Here is a 20,319-nt window from a genome sequence, read left to right on the forward strand (position 1 = left end):
AAATAAAAACCATCATTCTTGTTAGACTAAGGTATTTTTGTTTTATTTATCTGTTTAAGTTATAGTACCTTAAAGTTTATAATTAACATCAATAAATATAAATTACATAAATTTTATTTTTGACGTACTTTATAATAAATCAATAATAATATTTAATATATTAGAATCAAACTAAATGAATGAATAGAAAAAAAAATCTTAGCATTAGTTTTCTATTTTATTTATTTAGTTTAATTATAATACTTTAAAAATTAAGCTTAACAGCATTAATTTTATAAATTACATAAATTTTAAAAAAAATTAAACCCTAATCACATACTACAGTTTTTATTGTGATTTGTTATATTAATAATAGTAATAATAACTTGTAAGATAGTACAATCAAATCAAATGAACAAAATAAAAATCTAATGTCATTTATGTCAACATAGTTCTATCCATTTAATTCGATTACTATTCTTCTTAAAAGTTAGTATTATCAAGATAATTAAATTTTAAAGTTATATGTAAAAATTAAATATTGATCTGTTATTTTATTCAGTTATTTAAATTATAAAAGAATGAAAAAAAATCAAAATTTGATTTTTATGTTACTTACAATATTAATAAAACCAATAATTATTTTTAAAATATTAGTAGTAGAATCAAATGAAATAGGATAAAACAAAAAAACTAATTACGTTAAGATGTGGAACTTCATCTCAAATTCTCAATCAACCTAATTTGTGGTATATTTTACAACCAAAGCAACGTGTCAAGAAATTTACATGGCTTTCTCTCACTAGAGTTGAAATCTCGTCTGTCACATAACATATTTCTCAAGGCAGAGTGACTGCAAAGCCTAACACCATTACATCACTAAGTAAAAGGGCAAAACCCACCAGTGGCAACAACAAATGTTACAAAAATGGTTTTCACAAGTCCTTGGAAGAAGATAGTGCTCTCGACGATGTCTCCCCCAACGAAACAGAGGCTAGGGACGACGCCCAAACCCGAGCATTCCTGGCTCCCTTGTGGAAGTTCCTAGTCTTGCACACCTTCAGCTTGCTCCAAACCCTCTTCACGTCGATCAGATGCAGCGCCCGGCCTATGAGCTGCCGTGACTCTCCGAAGATTCCCATATTCAGATGAGGAATGTGTGCCAACCAAATCGCCATTATATGGGACGCGATGTTTGGGAAGAGATATAGAAAAGCCCTTGACACGGAAAATATTATAGAGACGAGTAGGAACGGTTCCCTCGAGGAAATCTCTTTCAATGATGCTCCTTTCCAAACCCCGAATACTTGCTTCTCACTCTCCAGATTGCATGCTGTGTCGTCTACTATATCCACTACGGGATCCAGCCCTATCCAAAAAACAATTTATTTCATCACCCACAAACACACAAAATATACTGATGATGTCATGATATTGATGAAGAAAGATACAATTCAACGAGGGATGGACATATTAACGAATGGAAATGCACTAAGATATAAAATAAATATGATCAGATTCAATGGCGTCTTAATCTAACAGTTGTATGATGCTGACAAAAATAAATAAGAGTACCTCAAGGAACTGAAGTAAAACTACGTAGATCATGTAAGAACTCGTCAATCTACAAACATATACTATACGATACGAACTTAATTAAGGTACAATTTGGACCATTGGTGGTACCTGTAGTTTTCTTGTAGAAGTTGACAACAGAATTGAGATCTTTTCGACCATGATATCTCACTCTTGATGACTGATTCACAATGATTAGTGATGGTACGCTATGAATACCATATCTTGAGAAGACGCTGCACACAACAGAAAAGTGAAACTCAGGCAAAAGATTTGAACACACACGTGCACACAAAACCGAGTTTAACCCTCCCTGACTGAATACGGTCTCTATAAGCTTTGCAAGTTTACATAGATGATAGAAGAAGCTACAATACGAAAGAAGTCTTAACAAAATGATCTTACAAGGACTTCCTACAAAAGCACTACAAAGCTTGTTATAAATAGCTTAAGACAGTGACCTCAAACTCTAAGTAGTGGAAAAAAATTTGGTCGATATTATTCCATAGGTTTACAAGTTTGTATTGTGCAGGTCCAGCAACAGACCACTGCAGAGACATCTAATATTCTGTCGTAAGCAGGTGCAATGGATGAGTGGAGATGCCCATATATCTGGTTTGTAGGAAACTACACAATCTAGGCACACCAATGTTTGAAACGAATAAGAACTTTTAAACTTGAAGAGGAGACGATATCGGAAGAGAATACACTTACCTGGGTAAGACTGAGGTTTGGTCGACCATTATATGTTTGATCTGTGGATACATGGAACTGAGGGTAGAAAACTTTGACTGAAAGATGCTTGAGAAGGGACACCAAGAAGCATAGAAAAGAACTGCCACATATTCATTGTCTTGAATGGAGCTCACAGCAATTTCAAGGGATTCTTCATTTACCTTCAATTACATATTCATGCATTAATAAATGATTAGAGATGAACCACGAGGTAATACACAATACCTCTAACAATCAGTGATTCAGCATGGTATGAAAACGAAGACAGTTTCAACTTAAATTAAAATTCAAAAGGTATAAACAGAAAAATCCATCACTTATGTATGTTCATGATACAGAGTAAAGCAAAAAACAAAGAACTGGAGTTTAACTCAAAGAGAACAATCCTCCACAGAGGGCTATGCCAATCCTCCAAAGAGTCCTATGTCCAGGGAAGTATATATAGGAGTTACAATGGAGTCCTATTAACTAGAGCAAATCAATTCTAACTTTCATCAATTTTGATTTATTCAAATCCCTCCAAATCCTATTCAAATATAAGAAAAAGGGAATAACACATGTCCAATAATCCTGCCATCGATTCCTCATTCATTAATCGATATCAGTTCATCCCACCGAACTACTAACACTGTTGCAATCGAATTCTATCACAGTACACAAACACTACTCACCTAGTTTTAGTTGGATGACTAATACATCAGCTTTTAATAAAAAACAATCTTCCTAGTTGTTATATACCATTGTTTGAGCAATGTTATATCATTATTAACATAGCCAGCAACAGCAAAAAACAAGTAACTGCTGCGCTACCACGCAACCAATCGACCAAAACAGGACTTGAAGCAACATAGGTTTCTGAGGAAACACTACACTACAGACTACAGTTCCTTAATTCCTTAATTCCAATGAGAGAGAGTTTCAATTTCAAAACACCATGAGTAAAATTCTCATAAAGACTCTCTCTCCCCATTTAACAAATCAAGAATCAAGATACATGATCACAACAAAACCAAACCAAAAAGATATGTTCATAACAAATAACTGTAACAAGACTACACAAATCTATCCCACATAATTTTACTCCTATTCACTAAAACATTAACCTCAAGTAATAAGCTGAAACATGAGCTCACAATAACAAAGAAGAAACGCACACACATCCAAAGAAGTGTGCAATAAAACGAGAAAACCGAAAATATCCAAAAACCCTCAAATCACCAACATACCACTTACAAAATCAAATAATCCAGACATATTATTATTCCTAAAGCAAAATTCAACATATAATTTTTAAAAAAAAAAAACATACGCAAAAGCAACATCCTCGAAACCCTAATAATAACAGAAATGAAAAAAAAAGGGGGGGGAATTACCTGAATTGGGGGAGAAGAACAATGGATCGATAAGGGGCACTGAGAATTCAGATCGTGAAGAAATTCCATGGAATCACGCTCACAAGTCGACGATGAAGACACCAATCGAAACGACGTCGCTGAGGCCGCTAATATACACATGAATATACATACACATTTCCCCATCGGAAACTCCATTGACAAAATCACAAGATTTCTTCGAATTATAAGCAAGAAAATGAGAAAGAAGATAAGAAAAACAGAAAATTGTAAAGCTGGGGATTAACAACGGCTGCTGCAAATTCGAGGATTGACAAATCTTTTCCTATTTTTTTACTTTTTCTTCTTCTTTTTCTATTCTTCGTTCTCTCTCTTAGCTACTTCCTTCCACCTACGCTATTTTTCATAAATGATTTGTTATATAAGTGCGTATCTGTACAATAAACTGTACGTATATATATATTTTTTGTGATTATTATAATGTCCACGTTTAATATTTTTTTTATCCTTCTTTCTTAGTACTAATAATTTTCGCATATTTTTAAATTTTATTTACAAATTACAGATTACATGTATACATTTACGGTTTAATAGAAAATTCAATCAATGAAGTAAATTTTTAAAGTTTAGTTATGATTGTGCGCAAAAAGAGGTTGTGCACTCGAGCTCTTCATCGGTCATCTTCGACGTGTCCTTGGATTGCACTTGGTAGTATTGGTTGATGGCCATACTCATGTGACATGTCGATGTTATGAAGAGATCAGGAAATGCTATATAGAGTTGTGTTGCATGGACAGCTCTGCATATAGGGGTGACAAATCGTGCGTGTTGTGTCGTTATCGTGTCGACACGATACGATAACAACAAACACGAACACGACCCGTTAAGAAAACTCTAAACTCGAACACGACCCTGTTACCCTCAGATACGAACGCGACATGAACACGACATGAACACGACACGAATCCATTACCGACACGAAACACTCCGGGTCAACACGGCACGATAACAACACATATATGACACGGCACAATAACAACAAATATAATAATATTATTATAATATATTAATATTATTTATAATATTAAATTTTAAATTTTAATTTTAAAAATTTTAATTTTTAAAATAAATAAATAAAAATAATATTTTAATATATTAATATTATTTCTTAACGTGTAACACGAACACGACACGAACCCAGTAAGCTTTTACACATACCCATTAATTTCGTGCGGATTCATGTCGTGTTATCGTGGTGTGCCAAAAATTGTCAGCCCTATCTGCATAGTGTTGGAAGATGCCATGTTTCTAATTTCTTGAGCGATTTCAGGCCATGCATCAAGAACCAAATCCAAGGTCTGATCAAGAAGAACATTTTCATCTCACGTCGAGTTCATATGTAGAGAGAGAATGTGTGGCACGAAGAATGAACTCTTAGATGTTGAAAAGTGTTTATTTAAGGAATTTGAGATTTAAAAGAAAAATTGGAAAACCCCACGCACCCCCCCGAAACCATCCCCCACCACCTTCCTCGTTACGGCTCGGCAGCTCGCAACGAGTATCACCTAATGTCGCGCTCGTCGCGGCAATGAGACTGCGATTGTTTGATGATTCAAATTAAAGAGAAGATAAAATTATTAAAGGATTAATTTCTAACAAAATAAATAAAATGTATTTTATTGCTCAAGAAATCCCTCAAAATGTTACGAAGCCATTCCAAAAAGAAATAAAAACCTCAATTAACTTGGCATTCGAGAAAATATTTAATCACTCAAAATTGTTTTTTTAATTAATTATTCATAATATTTAATTTGGAGTTGTCGCAAGTATAAATACCCCAATTGTATTTCCATTTTCACATCAATTAAACGCACCAGAAAATGCGACCCCTCCCTAAGCGGCTCGCCGTCGCTCTCCGCTCCTGCACCGCCGCAGCTCACGGCGGCTGCAGCAATTTCTCAGCGTCCACCGCCCGTATCAACTCACAGCCGCTGAGAGGAGGCCTCCTCGAGTGTCCGTGGCTCGCCGCCCAGTTCCGCTGCGCCAGATTATCCGGCGGAGATGTATGCCTTTGCCATACTTTTCTTCAGCTATGTGCATTGGTTTTTTTTAATCAAATTGTTTTCAGTTTTCATGATGAGATTTCAATCAGTGAATTTATCTCGTATGAATTAGTTGCTCTGTGTAGGTTCGTTTCGAAGCTAATGCCCCCTTTTTTTAGTAGGGTTTGAGACATTTTACTCTCTCTATACGTATCTGCTTTATTCTATTTGATTGTGAATTTGTGATTCAGTTAGTTAATGAGCGATTCAAGTGCTATTTTAATCAAAATATAATCCAGTTGGTTGTGATTCAGCTAGTTAATAGTGATAGATTGAAAAAACAATGCAGTAAAACCAGATAGAAATAAACTCTGTAAATTGGAAGGTTGATGGTAAATTTTGTGATATTGGAAGGATCAATATTTAAATGTGGCATAGAACATAGCATGCTTAGCTTGAAGTTATGAGTTTCTTCTGTTTTGTGAGTTTTGATATTTCATGCTTAATTTTATTGATGCATGCAGGTAAAACCAGGAAATCACATCGAAAGAAGAGGTGAGATTTATAAAATTAATACAATGGTGATGTTATATAATTGAATTAACATGAATGTCAAGGGACTGATGCGATGTTGTTTTTGGATTGCTGCTGATGCAACACAGGAAAGATTTATGAGGTAATTATCCGGTAATTGAGTTTTAAAGTTTATGGTTTTTTCTTTAATATGGTTTACTAAATAGGCAGTGGTTATCATGGCAAAGCTTAATAATCTAAACTATCGCTTAGGTGATAAAAGCACAGCATACCACTCAAGGAAGAGGAGGAGCTATTATACAGGTATCATGCTAATACCATATCTATGATATCAATGTACTAGTTTTTTTTTTCCTTGTGTATTACATGAAGTGGTGCCTGCGCCCGATCTTTTCATAGTTCCCTGTTTAGATGGTTATTCATTTTTATTTAGTGGGTGCTTATCCATTGAAAGGTCTTATAAAAATATATTTAATGAAATGCCTCTTTTCATATTACTTGCATGCTAACAGGTGGAGCTCCGTGATGTTGATAGCGGGAACAAATTGAATGAAAGGCTGCGAACAGATGAGAAAGTTGAACGTATGCACTCTCTCATCTTGTAGATACCACAGTGAGAAAGTAAATGCCTGGTTTTAAAGTTATTTCTTTTATTAGTTACCTGAACTCTTTTAAACTTCTCCATTAAGGGACTTGGATAAGATAGCAAATGTCCTGATCCATCTTTTATAAGTTTCACCACCCCCTTTACATTCTGGTGCATGGCCTCAAGTTTATGTTGCATGGGCAAGAGCATTAAATTGATTATGACTTAGAGGTTAGGAAGACATGATTAGTCAGAAGGGCTTGGCATGATCTAGTTTCGAATACTTGAGAGCTGATTAAGAAGTATACATTGTAGTCCATGCTCCATTTGTGGGCCACACTTTTCTAGAATAAGTTACATATATCTTGGGAACTGATGGTATCTTACCACGGTCGGGGTAAAGATTTCTTTGCAGCCTATAAAGATATTTTTCCGTCAAACTAACGGACTTTGTAGGTGTTTTTGGCATGTGAATGGGCCTCGCTGTGGGTGTATGAAAAAAGATAATTCAAGATAATGCTTGCGAAAACCTAACACTTTTGTAGATCGGCCTATATATGTCAAAAGATTATTCTATTTGTACTTTCGTAGTCCTCTGAATTTTGGCAGCATTATACAGAGATATATGTTGCGGAGAAGTCATTTGAGTACCTTTACACTAATGATGGGGATGGAGGAAGTGTTGTTTTAATGAAGTAAGTATTCACATATTTTTTTCTAGTTACTACTACTTGGGTTAATGTACTCAACGGCGTGTTTCAAAATGCAGCCCTGAAAGCTATGAGCAGCTGGAAGTACAACCGCACTTATTTGGTGAATCTCTTGTCTTCCTTCAAGGTAATGTCATTTTACCTCTAAACTCAGACGATTCCATTTTTGTTATGTAACACTGCATATATTGCTAATGCCGACCACTTCTTGATGTACTGTAAGATGTTATTGCTTGACTACACAGATGGTATGAAAGTCTTTGTCCAACTTTACGATGATAGACCATTGTCAGCAAAAATTCCAAAGACTGTAACGTGTACAGTTGCTGAAGCAGCCGAAGCACGAAAGGGAAGTGGCACCCCACCGTGAGTACACATGTTCTAGTCGTTTTATAATATGTGGGCTAGCTATTATTAGAACAAATAAATCATCTTCTTTTCCCCGCTCGTGCTCCCTTCACCTATGCCTATCTTAGTTATTAATATAAACACAATTTTCATTTTCACAGTTACAAAAGGGCTTTGTTGGATAATGGTTTAACTGTCCAGGTAAGAAATACTTGATTTATGTCTCTGGTTGAAATGGATTCTGTTTCAGATATACTATATGACTGTCTCCATAAACATGAATTATCCGGGGATTTGATTGATGGATACGAAGGTCATAGTTAGTTTTCTGTAAAAACTTGTCCTTATCTATAACCAGCCAGGAATGTAGACAAAAATGAAGCTATTTAAGAAATTTGGGTAATTGGAGTGGAATGACATTTCTCCTCACCCTAATGAGAATCATAGTAAACAATATTTGGAACTTGTAAATTTATGGAGAATGACATTTGTAATGATTTCAAATTTTTTCTACTTAATGTTGAATTCTAACTCCATCCAACTCTTATGCATATCTTATTAAAAGGTCCCATCTCATATCTCCAGTGGAGAGAAGGTTATTATCAACACTACAAACAACTCTTATGTTAGCAGGTCTGTCAATTTTTTAGTGTTTTGAGATATGTAAATCACCTTCATATCCTTGTCTTCTACTAATGATGTTTTTGTATTATACATGGGAATGTGACTGATTGTAAATGCAAATTTGTTTCTCAGGGTTTGAACGGTACGAAATTCGATCAGTTTGTGGCCGAGCAATCTTTTTGAAGAAGAGCAGCTACGCAAGTTTCTCCTCTAGTCTATATGAGATCGTTCGATTATGTTCATCCCTTTTATGTTTGAAGCAATAGTAAGGTTGTTTAGTATGATACTTACTGAGCCATTCTAGCAGTTAATAAGTATTTCTAGCAGTCTGCATAGCTTCTTTTCTCTCTCATTTACCATTGTCGATCCAGAAATGTTTACTAGTACTATGTTCTAATGTTCGAGATCTCTTGGAAGATTTACTTAAAAAAGACTTTCTAGCAGTCAAAATTGTGTCGAAAGACGAAAAACGAGGTTAATTATTATTTTAATCATAATTGGGTGTGTATACAAACTATCTGGCTCTATTTCCAGAATCCAAATGCAACAAAATTTTGTTTCCATCAAAAATGCATTTACCTTTGCTTGCACATCACAAATAAAAAAGGATTTGATTGCAACTCAGCAAATCTCTATTCTCTCTAAGATGAAGATATTTCCTTTATCATCTCTGCCGATTCTCAACGCATCATCAACATATCTGCCAAGACAAAATAAATCAGAATGGATTATACATATTCCCACGTTCCGAAAAGGTAAGGTTGATTGACATACGTGATCTCGAGCCAGCCATCTGGGTTGAATATTTGTAGAAGCAGGTCATAGTTTTTACGGAAAACATTCATCAACTGCAGCAATCAAGAATTCATGGCCAAGTTATCAGGTTACTGATTTTGTAAAAACAGCTAATGCATAAAATTTATTGTCTATTCATACCTGATCTGGGGTGATCACTGACTTTTGGTAACTGATATCGACTCGCTACACAGAGTTAGAGCACGAGAAGAGAAAGAAAATCATCATACATGTAATAACTGTTTTAAAAATGTGCAAGGTATATATACTCACTGAATTTGAGACAATCTTGAAAGATGCATCAATTGTCAATTGTCCACTAAGTACAGTCAGCCCTCTGGCACTGAACTCGATCACATTTACAGCTTTACCCTCCATTTTTCCATCATAAAAAACGCTACATGTTATTACAAATTTGTGAAATGAAGCATCTCCACAAGTGTTATACTTCACATAACTTCAAAAGTACACTTTTACGAATCATGATGTAGGTTTTCTAGATATCTTGTTCAGGGAAATGAAGCAGTTGTAGTAACAATAACAAAGTGCTATAACAAGCCATATCTGGTTGAGTTTGAACAAGCCAGAAAGAATCACATTAGCATGAGAACCGATATCTATAATTCAATTGAATACCTGATCAACATTTATTGTTTGGATGAAGTCTCCCAAGTTAATGAAATCCCGCAATCCCAGTTTAGTTCTTTTTGAGCCGAGAATACTAATGGTGCTATAGATGAGCTTCCAAGCTCCAGCTACCTGATTTAATGTTTTCAGTTAGTAACTCCACGAAATGTAAGCCCCTAAACTGGACTAGAGACAAGCAACCGAAAGCACCTTCTCTAAGCAGAGAGTTGGTTCAGGTGTGGGATTTTGAGACTCGAGCAGCTCAACCAAATTTTGGATTTCACTTTTCTTGGCTGATGGCACTCCAAATATGCCTCTATTTATGCCTGTAATACACTCTCTTTTTCAAACTTGTTAACACAAATGAATTACAAATGTTTTTTATAAGACATTTTTTTTCAGCACCTTGTAGAGCAGCAAAGAGGTGCTGTTTAATTTGGGAAATATTCAGATTCTCTTCTACTTCTTCCTCTTGCGTTTCTTGTGCCATTACCTCATCCGATCTGTTTTCTACAGCTTTGATAGAAGAAAGTAATCCAAATCTAATGGTCTTGTCACGACGGGCCTGGACTGCAGCTGCTGCAGCATCTATTTTCATTATCTTTATAGATGAAAAGGGAAGTGGTGGGAAGTTGGCTTTGGTGCTTTGATAAACTTTGTCCATTACTTCAATAACCGACACATCTTTTCTTTCTCCTCTGCTACTATCAAAGTGAAGCTTATTGTTTTATTTTACACACTCATTAAATTTTGCATTCTGTTGTCCATTTCAACTATATCTGTACTTAAGCATAAATAAACTATATACACCAGGGCGAGAAAAAAGTATACATTGAGGTGAATAGTTGACAGTTCAACTCATCAGCTTATTCGTAAAACAAATGAACTAATGGCTATGGTATACGACTACATAGAAGGCCTTGCAGAAAGTAAAGATCATAGGGAGCCAATAAGTTTGTCTCTAGAGTTTACTCATCTGACCCTTAATCCCTAGATAGATGCTTTTTTCACAAATTGAACGTAGTTATTCTTTCATACGGTGCCTCCTACACACAACAGATCTTACGAGGTGGATCTCTCTAAGTTCAAAGAATATATTGGGAACATCTGAAATTGTTAATCAAATAGATTCTGAATGTTTCCTACTACTTCGGTGCTAGCACCATGATAGGTTTTCAAGCAGCTTCAAATTGCTAATCAAACAAATTCCGAACCAGATTCAGAAAAAATTACACATTTTACAATAAAACAGTACATCAATTGATTCAATTCCATAAGAATTTAAGAGCAGAAACATGAATGACATTCAAACATCAGAACCGAGTTCTAAATAGCTGACCTAACAGCCCAACACAAAATTGAGATTGAAACTAAGCAAATGACTCCACACAAAGCTCCAAACACTTTTTTCATAAATCAACAATTCGTCACTCTTAATTAGCTCTTTGCGGAAAACAATAGCATACTTAGCTTAATCTCGAAACTGCGAAATCGTGAATACAAACTGTAACTCGATAGATTGGAGATGTAAGATGAAAATTAAAATGTTTGTATCAATCAACCACATATTTCAGAAATGAAGATGGAGGATAAGCGATTTACGGTGAAGAGAATTCCAAAGAGGACCGGGAAGAAGAGTGTATGGATTCGGTGCAGTCACACCCGCCATTGCTGGTCCAACTGTAGCTACGATTGCCGCCATTGCTGCCGCTAAATAATAAAAATAAAAATAAAAATAAAATCCAATTTAGCATTTGAGTGAAGAAAAATGGCGCAGATAAAGTGGATGATGAATTTGTGATTACCGTTGGAAAATTAGAAATGGCTCAAGCCCATTAGGAAATTTTATATTGGGCTTTAACTTATGTAGGCCCAATATTAATTATTTTTCTATTATTTTATCTGTATATAAAAATGACCTATTTTGTTACTCCTTCTGTCCCGCTTTAGCAATCCTATTGACTTTTCTGCCCTTTTTTTGTAAAAATGATAAAAAATAGTTAAAGTAGAGAAATGGTAAAATAAAAGAGACAATAATGTAGATAAGACTCTTCTCTATATTATTCTCTCTCTTAATTTACCATTTCTCCTCTTTAACTATTTTTTTATCATTTTTACAAAAAGAGGGCAGAAAAGTCAATGGGACTGCTAAAGCGGGACGAAGGGAGTAATACTTAAATGTAATGTTGTTCTGTTAGAATCAAAAAGAGGAAAGGAAATGAATAAGTGTGGTCGAGTGACATAAGACTCATCTATCCTTAATCAAATGGTCAGGGAATCGATCCTCACCTTTGGATATGAAGCATATTTAAACCCTTGGGCCAGTTGTCTCATCCTTCGAGGTGTCTACGAATAAGTACAAATGAAAAGAAGATAATTATTTATTTTAATGAACCAGCAGCGTTTTAAGCATCATCAATAAATCGTTGTTTTGGTGTACCGACGAGACAAGTGTAAAAAATTGAATTTTTGGTAATCTAGCTATCCCTCTTACAATATTATTATTATTATTATTATCCAAATAATGATTGATCCATTATTCTCTTTGTCACGATAATTGAAACAAAAACAAAGAGTATTAATAGTAACACTTATGATCTTAAAAAGGTCATTTTCAAAATTTGGAAACAATGCCAACATGGTATCCAATAGTATAAATGAAGAAGCAATGCCAACGTAAATCCAATGAAATAATTTTGAAGTACAGTCTAGCAATAGAGAGATTGGAAAGGAATAAATGCATGTGGATTAAACCAACTACTTTCATAATTGCCTTGGTTCTCTAACACACATGCACATGGAGTCATGGACTATGTTTTCCTTTTCTAAATCTTGGGCAACTTGATCGGCTAGAAGATATCCCTTCAATTATAACATAGTATTACTAGTATTTAAAATAAGTTTGATACGTTTACAAAAATTAGTTTTTTTTTTAAAATTATTCCATGACATATCTCATTTAATATACTATCAATTTATATTTTATCAACCTTACCACAAGCGTTGTCTTGACTCGACTCGATATATATTTTGTAACATGTGTACTAGTAACACTTGAGCCATTTTTCATCAAAATTCATAACGCACCATATTATGTTCATTTTTCAATCCAATTGTTCATTTGTTCTTGACGATAGTATATCATTTTATAGTTATCTATTTAAATATCATGATTTTTTCAGCTATATTTTAAATGTGTAAAATCTCGCACCGAAGTAAAAATTGTGTAATTGTGACAATATACTCTCCCGTCCCATAGAAATATGCATTCTTTCATTTGAAATCCACCTCATAAAAATATGTACTTTCTAATTTGAAAACTTTTTTTTTTTATCTCTAATAAGGTGATACTCATTCTCCACTAACAATACTTTAATTACTTTTTATCTCTACTTCTCTCTTATTTTATTAGTTTTGTATTAAAACTCATGTCAGACTGGACCTAGACCCAAAGTGTATACTCCCCCGTCCCCGATTAAGAGCCACACTTTGACCGGGCATGAGTTTTAAGAAATGTAAAGAAAAGTTGGTTGAAAAAGTTAGTGGAATGTGAGACCCATTTTTAATATTGGTTTTATAATAATGTGAGTAAATTGAGTTAGTGGAATGTGAGACCTACTTACTATTTATGGTAAAAATAAAGTGTGGCTTTTAATTGTGGAAGAATCGAAATAGAAAAGTGTGACTCTTAATTGGGGACAGATGGAGTAATTTTTTTTGGACGAAGGGAGGAGGATCGAGTATGGAGTGGAGTAGTTATTAAGATAGGGGTAAATAAGTCACTGAGCGATGAAAGATCCGAAGTCGTAATGGGCCTGGGCCCACATCACAGCTGGCGCATAATGAATTGCAGGCCCACAGATTCCGACCCATTTCATCATCAAAATATCATTTCTCTACTGTATAGCTACAAAATTAACAAAGCTTTACACACAGAGAGAGAGAGAGATGAGAGAAATCATAAGCGTACACATTGGGCAAGCAGGGATTCAGGTCGGTAATTCATGCTGGGAGCTCTATTGCCTCGAGCATGGCATCCAGCCCGATGGAATGATGCCTAGGTATTATTTTTTTCGGATTTGATTTCCAATTTCCTTTTGATTCGGTAGTATTTTTGTTTTATCTGCTTCATTTGCTTTAGTTTAGTCTCTAGAATGTCTGAGCTGCGTGGATTTGATTTTTTTGTTTGTTTGTTTTCAGTAATTCGCAAAAGTCTAGTGAATAATTTGGTACAGTTTTAGATCCTTGTTGAAGTTGGATACGCACAGTGATCGCGTGGTTCTGATTTCTGTTATTATCGCTTAAATTTGTGTAAATTTGAGTTGTGTTACTTCATCTGATTTTGAATCTAGTGAATAATTTTGTACTACAGTGAGAGCGTGAGTCTGATCTCGGTTATCAGTGCTAGAATTTTGTGTGAATCTGGAGTTGTGTGACTTCATCTGAATTTGAATCTGGCGATTTTCATATTTTCGAGTTGGTGAGATCTGACTTCTATTCTGGATTTGTAGTGACACAACGGTGGGTGTAGGAAACGATGCCTTCAACACCTTCTTTAGCGAGACTGGATCAGGGAAACATGTGCCGAGAGCTATTTTTGTTGATCTTGAGCCCACCGTCATTGATGAAGTTAGGACAGGGGCCTATCGCCAGCTCTTTCACCCCGAGCAGCTTATCTCCGGGAAGGAAGATGCTGCCAACAATTTCGCCCGAGGGCATTACACTGGTATGAATCACCATAAGTTCACTATTAGATGCTTATAAGTTTGGCATATAATGTTTTCCGTTGTAGTATGATTATAAGTTTTCGAGCTCTATGTTTATTGTCTGTTTGTTGCATAGTACTTGATAGAATCTAGTTTGTTGCATTGTTACTGTGATTAACTTATGGTGCTTTATTTGCAGTTGGAAAAGAGATTGTCGACTTATGCCTTGACAGAGTGAGGAAGTTGGCTGATAACTGCACTGGTCTGCAAGGGTTCTTGGTTTTCAATGCTGTAGGTGGTGGTACTGGTTCTGGATTGGGCTCGTTGCTTTTGGAGCGCTTGTCTGTGGACTATGGGAAAAAGTCGAAGCTTGGCTTCACCATCTATCCTTCTCCCCAGGTGCTTTAACTTTCTTGAAATTGCATCATTTATCTTGCATGATTGTCTACTTCTCCAGTTTTATGCGCTCGTTTTTGGCTATGTAAAGTGTAAGACACATGAGTAGAATGGTTTGCGCGAGATACCTGCATATGACTCGATTGAGGGAATTTATATTTGAATTTGATGTCTGTTGCAGGTGTCCACTGCAGTTGTTGAACCTTACAACAGTGTTCTTTCCACTCATTCGCTTCTCGAGCACACAGATGTGGCTGTGCTGTTGGACAATGAAGCCATCTATGATATTTGCCGGAGGTCATTGGATATTGATAGGCCTACATACACCAATTTGAATCGTTTGATTTCCCAAATCATATCTTCCTTGACTACTTCTCTACGGTTCGATGGAGCCATTAATGTGGATATTACAGAGTTCCAGACTAACCTCGTGCCATATCCTCGCATCCATTTCATGCTGTCATCATATGCACCCATGATCTCAGCCGAGAAAGCATACCACGAGCAACTATCAGTCCCTGAGATCACAAATGCAGTGTTTGAGCCCTCGAGCATGATGGCAAAATGTGACCCCCGTCACGGGAAGTACATGGCGTGCTGCTTGATGTACCGTGGAGATGTTGTCCCCAAGGATGTCAACGCAGCTGTTGCTACCATCAAAACTAAGCGGACTGTTCAGTTCGTGGACTGGTAAGAGGAATAGGCCAAAGTGGAAAGAACTGATTCTTTTTCTTTAAATCCCAATGTGAAATAGTGTGACAGTCTCTTTCTTAACTCAGGTGCCCTACCGGCTTCAAATGTGGAATCAACTACCAACCTCCTAGCGTCGTACCCGGTGGCGATCTTGCCAAGGTGCAGCGTGCCGTGTGTATGATCAGCAACAACACAGCAGTCGCTGAAGTGTTCTCGCGCATTGACCACAAATTCGACCTCATGTACTCCAAGAGAGCGTTTGTTCACTGGTACGTCGGTGAGGGAATGGAGGAAGGTGAGTTCAGCGAAGCTCGTGAAGATTTGGCTGCTCTCGAAAAAGATTATGAAGAAGTTGGTGCAGAAGGTGTTGATGACGAAGACGATGAAGGTGAAGACTACTAACGTAGCTGGTAAAAGTTTGGCACTTTAATGAAGTTGTTGGGCTAATGAAGTTGTCTCTTTGTGTATTAATGTGTTCCTTTTAATTTGGTTGTATTATCTTTAATTGAAACTTGTTTCTCTTTCCAAGCAATGTAAATTTTCACTTTCTAGTAAGAAGCACATTTTGTTACATTTATGATCCTTGTTTTTCATAGTACTATTTTCACTATTATTAAAAATGCCAAAAAACATACATTTACAATACTTATAGATGAAAACACTATTTTCTTTAAAAAACATCAACAATAGTATAAGTCATAACCATTTACTTGGAACATCGTACTCATTAGCATAGTTGAAGGCTAAGGTGTTCGAGCCAATGGTATTCATCTGTTTTCTTCTCGTGGTTCGAAGCCATGGTGATAGGGCTCATTGTCCGGTTGCATCCCTTGTTGTGGAGCCTGTTCGAAGCCATTAGAATGGCGATAGAGCTCGTTGCCTCTTTGCATCAGTTGTTGTGGAGTCTGTTCGAAGCCATTAGGATGGTGATGAAGCTCATTGTCTGCCTGTATCCCTTGTTGTGGAGCCTGTTCGAAGCCATTAGAATGGCGATAGAGCTCGGTGCCTCGTTGCATCAGTTGTTGTGGAGTCTGTTCGAAGCCATTAGGATGGTGATGAAGCCCATTGTCTGGCTGTATCCCTTGTTGTGGAGCCTGTTCGATGCCATTAGAAAGGCGATAGAGCTCGGTGCCTCGTTGCATCAATTGTTGTGGAGTCTGTTCGAAGCCATTAGGATGGTGATGAAGCTCATTGTCTGCCTGTATCCCTTGTTGTGGAGCATGTCCGAAGCCATAAGAATGGCGATAGAGCTCGTTGCCTTGTTGAATCAGTTGTGGAGTCTGTCTGAAGCCATTAGGATGGCGATAGAGCTCGTTGCCTCGTTGCATCATTTGTTGTGCGTGTAGAGTGGCACTAGGATGCTCGTTGCCTCGTTGCATCATTTGTTGTGGGTGTAGAGTGGCACTAGGATGTTGCTGAAGCTCGTTATAACGATGCACCAGTTCAGCCGGCTGAGGAACACTAGAATGGCGAAGGGGCCCTTTGTCTCGTTGCATCTGCTGTGGTGCATGTTGAGTGTGAACGGGACGAAATTGGAGCCCATTATGCTGATGCATCCGTTGCGCCTGTTGAGTGACACTATTAATCCGAGGATGGTGCACGTCGTGTTGGTGCATGAACTCCACCGGTTGAGCGACATTAAACTGCATACGAGGCATAGGCATCGGTTGCACCTGCTGAGAGGCATTAGCGCGTTGTTGAAGCTCGTTGTTGCATTGCATTACTATCTCCTCTAGCGTGCCATTAGAACGAGGATGAATTTCGTTGAGCTGATGCACCGGCATCCGTTGCACGTGTTGAGAGGCATTAGAGTGTTGTGGAAATCCGTTGGATTGATGCACTGTTCGCGCCCCTAGAGCAAGATTTGAACTGGGATGAAACCCGTTCGGCTGATGCATCAACCCCGCCAGCTGAGAGAGACGTTGAAGCTCGTTGTGTTGATGCATCAGCTCCATCTCCGCACTAGGACCTTGTTGAAGCTCGTCGCGTTGATGCGTCTGCCCCGAGCCACTAGGACCTTGCTGAAGGTTGGTGTATCCCATCAATTCTGCTTGCCTCAAAAGCAGACTATTGAATCTCTTGATTTGAGCAATTGCTGCCAATCTCTTATTGTAATGCCTAAAAAACTCTTGATTTTCGTTTTCCAACTCTTCCCAAACTGTAACACAACCATAGGCAAAATTCTCAATTTGGTAGAAAATAGAATATAGGTTTCAATTGGTAATTAACTTTTAAAAAAAATGGAAGGTTGGTTTTTGGTTGAGGATTAAACAAAATTAATCATGCAATGATGTAAAAACGTATATGCAAAATTTCAACTCCAAGATTGGAGTTTTCTATGTATCTCACAAAATTGAGTTAGTTTAAATCAAATAACACTCAAATTATACAAATTTATGACATTGATACCAAATAAAACTTACGCATTTGAATGAAGTCAGGCTCCATTGCATCTTCTCTTGCAATAATTTCAATGATACTCTCTTTCCTCTTGTAATTTATCATGCAATATTTTATATGCATACATACCTGTGACAAACAAAACAGATTGTTAAACAGAATAGATTAAATACTAACCATAAATTAATTGAACATAAACCCTACATGATCGACATCTTCTTGAGAGTATCTTCTTCTTCTCATCTTGGATAATGTAAAAAGCTAAGTATGAAACAAACCAAAGAGAGCTTCTTGTGTTTGAGGGTGATTGAGTTGCAAAGCTAATCAAATGAAAATCAAGTTTTTTGCAATAAATTTGAACTCATTATATAAGCGTTAAAATAATCCAATTGAGTCAAGGAGAGAACAAAGAAAGCCCTATAAACGTAATAAAATAAATTATATACACGAATTAATTTACGGAATTACTATTAAAACTTTATTTTGTTTTGTTGTCTTATTCAAATAGGATAAGTTTTCGCACAAATTCAGATTTTTAAGACACAGTTTCTAGATATGTATACAAAATTTAGGAGTATTAATTTATCACGCTTGGATATTCTTTAATATTATTATTTTGGGTAAAGAGATCATTGATTTAGATTATGATTTAATTATGGTAATATTCATGAAGACACTAGATAATTAAATTATTATTTGAATATTTTTTATTTTAATTTATTTTTGGAGATGAGTATTTTTATATTAAGATAATATTAGTCACTATCTCTTTCTTAATTCACGTAGAAATATTGCAAGAACTTTTGCAATATTGGACAATAGAATCGGAGCATCACAATTTATGAATAAATAGCTTCTAACATAAAATAAGACCAACATAAAATTCCAAATACAAACCACTTTCTTCCTAATAAAATGTGTCAAAAAAGTTGCATAAATATGATTTTTTTTGCTTAACTTGGACAGAACATATGGTTAAGAGTTTGAATATCCCAAAAGGCATCATTTGAGTCATTGATGGCATCCCAATATTCACTTATGCCATTCATGGCATAGAGTGATGCTGAAATCTGTCTCTCAACCTTCATTCTTTCGAAATCTGGGAAGGGCGCATCCTCAACCGCGCCCTCCCCATATGGCTGAGGCGCGAAATGCATGAAACCGGGCTTATATACATCCTCGGATGGATTGAAAACAAGAGATCCATCCGTTTGGTTGATACTACTATTGCTACTACCACTACTACTGTTACTAGCAACGACGTTGTTGTTGCGTTGTTGATCACTAGTTGGAGGGGTAATAATGGCCTTATTTTGGCTCCTCTTTTGGTTCAACAAGTTCTTGATCTTTAAAGAGAGGGCCGGGTTGCAGGGGACGGTGTTCAAGAAGTTGGTGCGCGTGTTTGAGCCACGGAGGAGGCAGGCAGCCTCGTCGTAGGCCAGGGCGGCCTCCTCAGGGGTGTCGAATGTGCCTAGCCACATACGGATCTTTTGGGTCGTGTTCTTGATCTCCGCTACCCATTTGCCCGAAGGCCTCTGCCTCACTCCCACGAACTTGCCCTTGGTAGGGCTTCTATTCGTGGGCTTATTATACACCGTGTTGTTGTTGGTCGAAGATGAGCTACGGAAGTGAAGTTCCATAGTTCGGTTTGGTTTGGTTTGAGGTTGTAAGAGGGGAAAGAGAAGTGATGAATCTTGGCTTCAAGAAGGGTGTTTTTATAGGAGGATGAATATGTCTTATTTGTTTGGCTACTTTTGGTTTGAATTAATTGAATAATATGCTTTGCATAGAGTTGACTGGTTTCTTCAAACATGGGAAGTGTGTAATGAATCGTGAGTTGTAAGCATGACTAATTTGTACTATTGTATTCAATATTTGTTTTAGTTTAATGGTTTGTTTTGTACTACTACTACTATTTATTATGTGAAGCATGCCTTATCCCATTGTTTCATATTGCTCCGCACGTTCTTGGCCTCTTTTTTGTGCTCATTTTCGTGATGGGGTGTGATTGGCATGAGTTGAGCCAATAAAACACACTACACCAACAACGAATCAACACATAGTTGTAAAATCATCGGTTCCTTCTAAGTCGAGTAATCATCTAATGGTCGAGTATGGAAGTGAATCAGTCCACGATCACATAACTTGTATGGGCTTCCGTACATGTATTTTAAGGCCCAACATGATTCCTATTGTTACTATGATTAGATTTGTTCT

At 36.6% G+C, this 20,319-nt stretch overlaps 4 protein-coding genes and 1 pseudogene across 5 annotated transcripts; 2 read left to right on the top strand and 3 right to left on the bottom strand.

Annotated features, from left to right (window-relative positions):
- Positions 1-695: 695 nt before the first annotated feature.
- Positions 696-4,049, bottom strand: LOC125191264 (5'-adenylylsulfate reductase-like 5). Its single transcript, XM_048088779.2, has 4 exons — positions 3,663-4,049; positions 2,269-2,450; positions 1,666-1,790; positions 696-1,348 (listed from the first exon to the last, which is right to left on the bottom strand). Exons 1-4 carry the CDS (start codon positions 3,837-3,839, stop codon positions 915-917), a joined length of 918 nt encoding a protein of 305 aa, XP_047944736.1. The 5' UTR covers positions 3,840-4,049; the 3' UTR covers positions 696-914.
- A 1,440-nt stretch (positions 4,050-5,489) lies between these two features.
- Positions 5,490-8,837, top strand: LOC125188629 (elongation factor P (EF-P) family protein). 2 transcript variants are annotated; one of them, XM_048085593.2, is made up of 11 exons: positions 5,491-5,704; positions 6,208-6,238; positions 6,346-6,359; positions 6,470-6,520; positions 6,730-6,799; positions 7,423-7,498; positions 7,573-7,640; positions 7,759-7,879; positions 8,023-8,062; positions 8,427-8,494; positions 8,618-8,837. In XM_048085593.2, the coding sequence occupies exons 1-11, from the start codon at positions 5,522-5,524 to the stop codon at positions 8,622-8,624; spliced, it is 729 nt and encodes a 242-aa protein (XP_047941550.1). In that variant the 5' UTR covers positions 5,491-5,521; the 3' UTR covers positions 8,625-8,837. The 2 variants fall into 2 exon arrangements, with proteins under 2 accessions (XP_047941551.1, XP_047941550.1); XM_048085594.2 differs by lacking the exon at positions 8,427-8,494 and having other exon boundaries at positions 5,490-5,704.
- Positions 8,838-8,943: 106 nt separating this feature from the next.
- Positions 8,944-11,663, bottom strand: LOC125188627 (Plastid-lipid associated protein PAP / fibrillin family protein). Its single transcript, XM_048085591.2, has 8 exons — positions 11,510-11,663; positions 10,313-10,486; positions 10,118-10,233; positions 9,917-10,039; positions 9,554-9,652; positions 9,422-9,466; positions 9,260-9,333; positions 8,944-9,185 (listed from the first exon to the last, which is right to left on the bottom strand). The coding sequence occupies exons 1-8, from the start codon at positions 11,607-11,609 to the stop codon at positions 9,107-9,109; spliced, it is 810 nt and encodes a 269-aa protein (XP_047941548.1). The 5' UTR covers positions 11,610-11,663; the 3' UTR covers positions 8,944-9,106.
- A 2,148-nt stretch (positions 11,664-13,811) lies between these two features.
- LOC125188388 (tubulin alpha-3 chain) lies at positions 13,812-16,279 on the top strand. The gene is made up of 5 exons (XM_048085199.2): positions 13,812-13,968; positions 14,419-14,633; positions 14,813-15,012; positions 15,191-15,699; positions 15,789-16,279. Exons 1-5 carry the CDS (start codon positions 13,856-13,858, stop codon positions 16,102-16,104), a joined length of 1,353 nt encoding a protein of 450 aa, XP_047941156.1. The 5' UTR covers positions 13,812-13,855; the 3' UTR covers positions 16,105-16,279.
- A 2,649-nt stretch (positions 16,280-18,928) lies between these two features.
- Positions 18,929-19,763, bottom strand: LOC125186273 (ethylene-responsive transcription factor ERN1 pseudogene; annotated as a pseudogene).
- Positions 19,764-20,319: the final 556 nt, after the last annotated feature.

The sequence above is a fragment of the Salvia hispanica genome, chromosome 5 (genome assembly GCF_029641045.1).
Source record: "Salvia hispanica isolate PSC_SH4W2 chromosome 5, Shi_PSC_v1, whole genome shotgun sequence".
In the NCBI taxonomy this organism is placed as follows: Eukaryota; Viridiplantae; Streptophyta; class Magnoliopsida; order Lamiales; family Lamiaceae; genus Salvia; species Salvia hispanica.

Excerpts from the sequence above, each read along its gene's own strand:
- LOC125188627 (XM_048085591.2), bottom strand. The coding sequence starts at position 11,609 with ATGGCGGCAATCGTAGCTACAGTTGGACCAGCAATGGCGGGTGTGACT. Across the intron at positions 9,334-9,421 it reads CAGTGATCACCCCAGATCAG|TTGATGAATGTTTTCCGTAA; the intron begins GTATGAATAGAC and ends TGATTGCTGCAG. Across the intron at positions 9,186-9,259 it reads GATGGCTGGCTCGAGATCAC|ATATGTTGATGATGCGTTGA; the intron begins GTATGTCAATCA and ends TTGTCTTGGCAG.
- LOC125191264 (XM_048088779.2), bottom strand. The coding sequence starts at position 3,839 with ATGGAGTTTCCGATGGGGAAATGTGTATGTATATTCATGTGTATATTA. Across the intron at positions 1,791-2,268 it reads CAAACCTCAGTCTTACCCAG|CGTCTTCTCAAGATATGGTA; the intron begins GTAAGTGTATTC and ends TGTTGTGTGCAG. Across the intron at positions 1,349-1,665 it reads CTTCTACAAGAAAACTACAG|GGCTGGATCCCGTAGTGGAT; the intron begins GTACCACCAATG and ends TTTTTTGGATAG.
- LOC125188388 (XM_048085199.2), top strand. The coding sequence starts at position 13,856 with ATGAGAGAAATCATAAGCGTACACATTGGGCAAGCAGGGATTCAGGTC. Across the intron at positions 14,634-14,812 it reads CGCCCGAGGGCATTACACTG|TTGGAAAAGAGATTGTCGAC; the intron begins GTATGAATCACC and ends CTTTATTTGCAG. Across the intron at positions 15,013-15,190 it reads CCATCTATCCTTCTCCCCAG|GTGTCCACTGCAGTTGTTGA; the intron begins GTGCTTTAACTT and ends TGTCTGTTGCAG.
- LOC125188629 (XM_048085593.2), top strand. The coding sequence starts at position 5,522 with ATGCGACCCCTCCCTAAGCGGCTCGCCGTCGCTCTCCGCTCCTGCACC. Across the intron at positions 5,705-6,207 it reads CCAGATTATCCGGCGGAGAT|GTAAAACCAGGAAATCACAT; the intron begins GTATGCCTTTGC and ends TGATGCATGCAG. Across the intron at positions 6,800-7,422 it reads AACAGATGAGAAAGTTGAAC|AGATATATGTTGCGGAGAAG; the intron begins GTATGCACTCTC and ends AGCATTATACAG.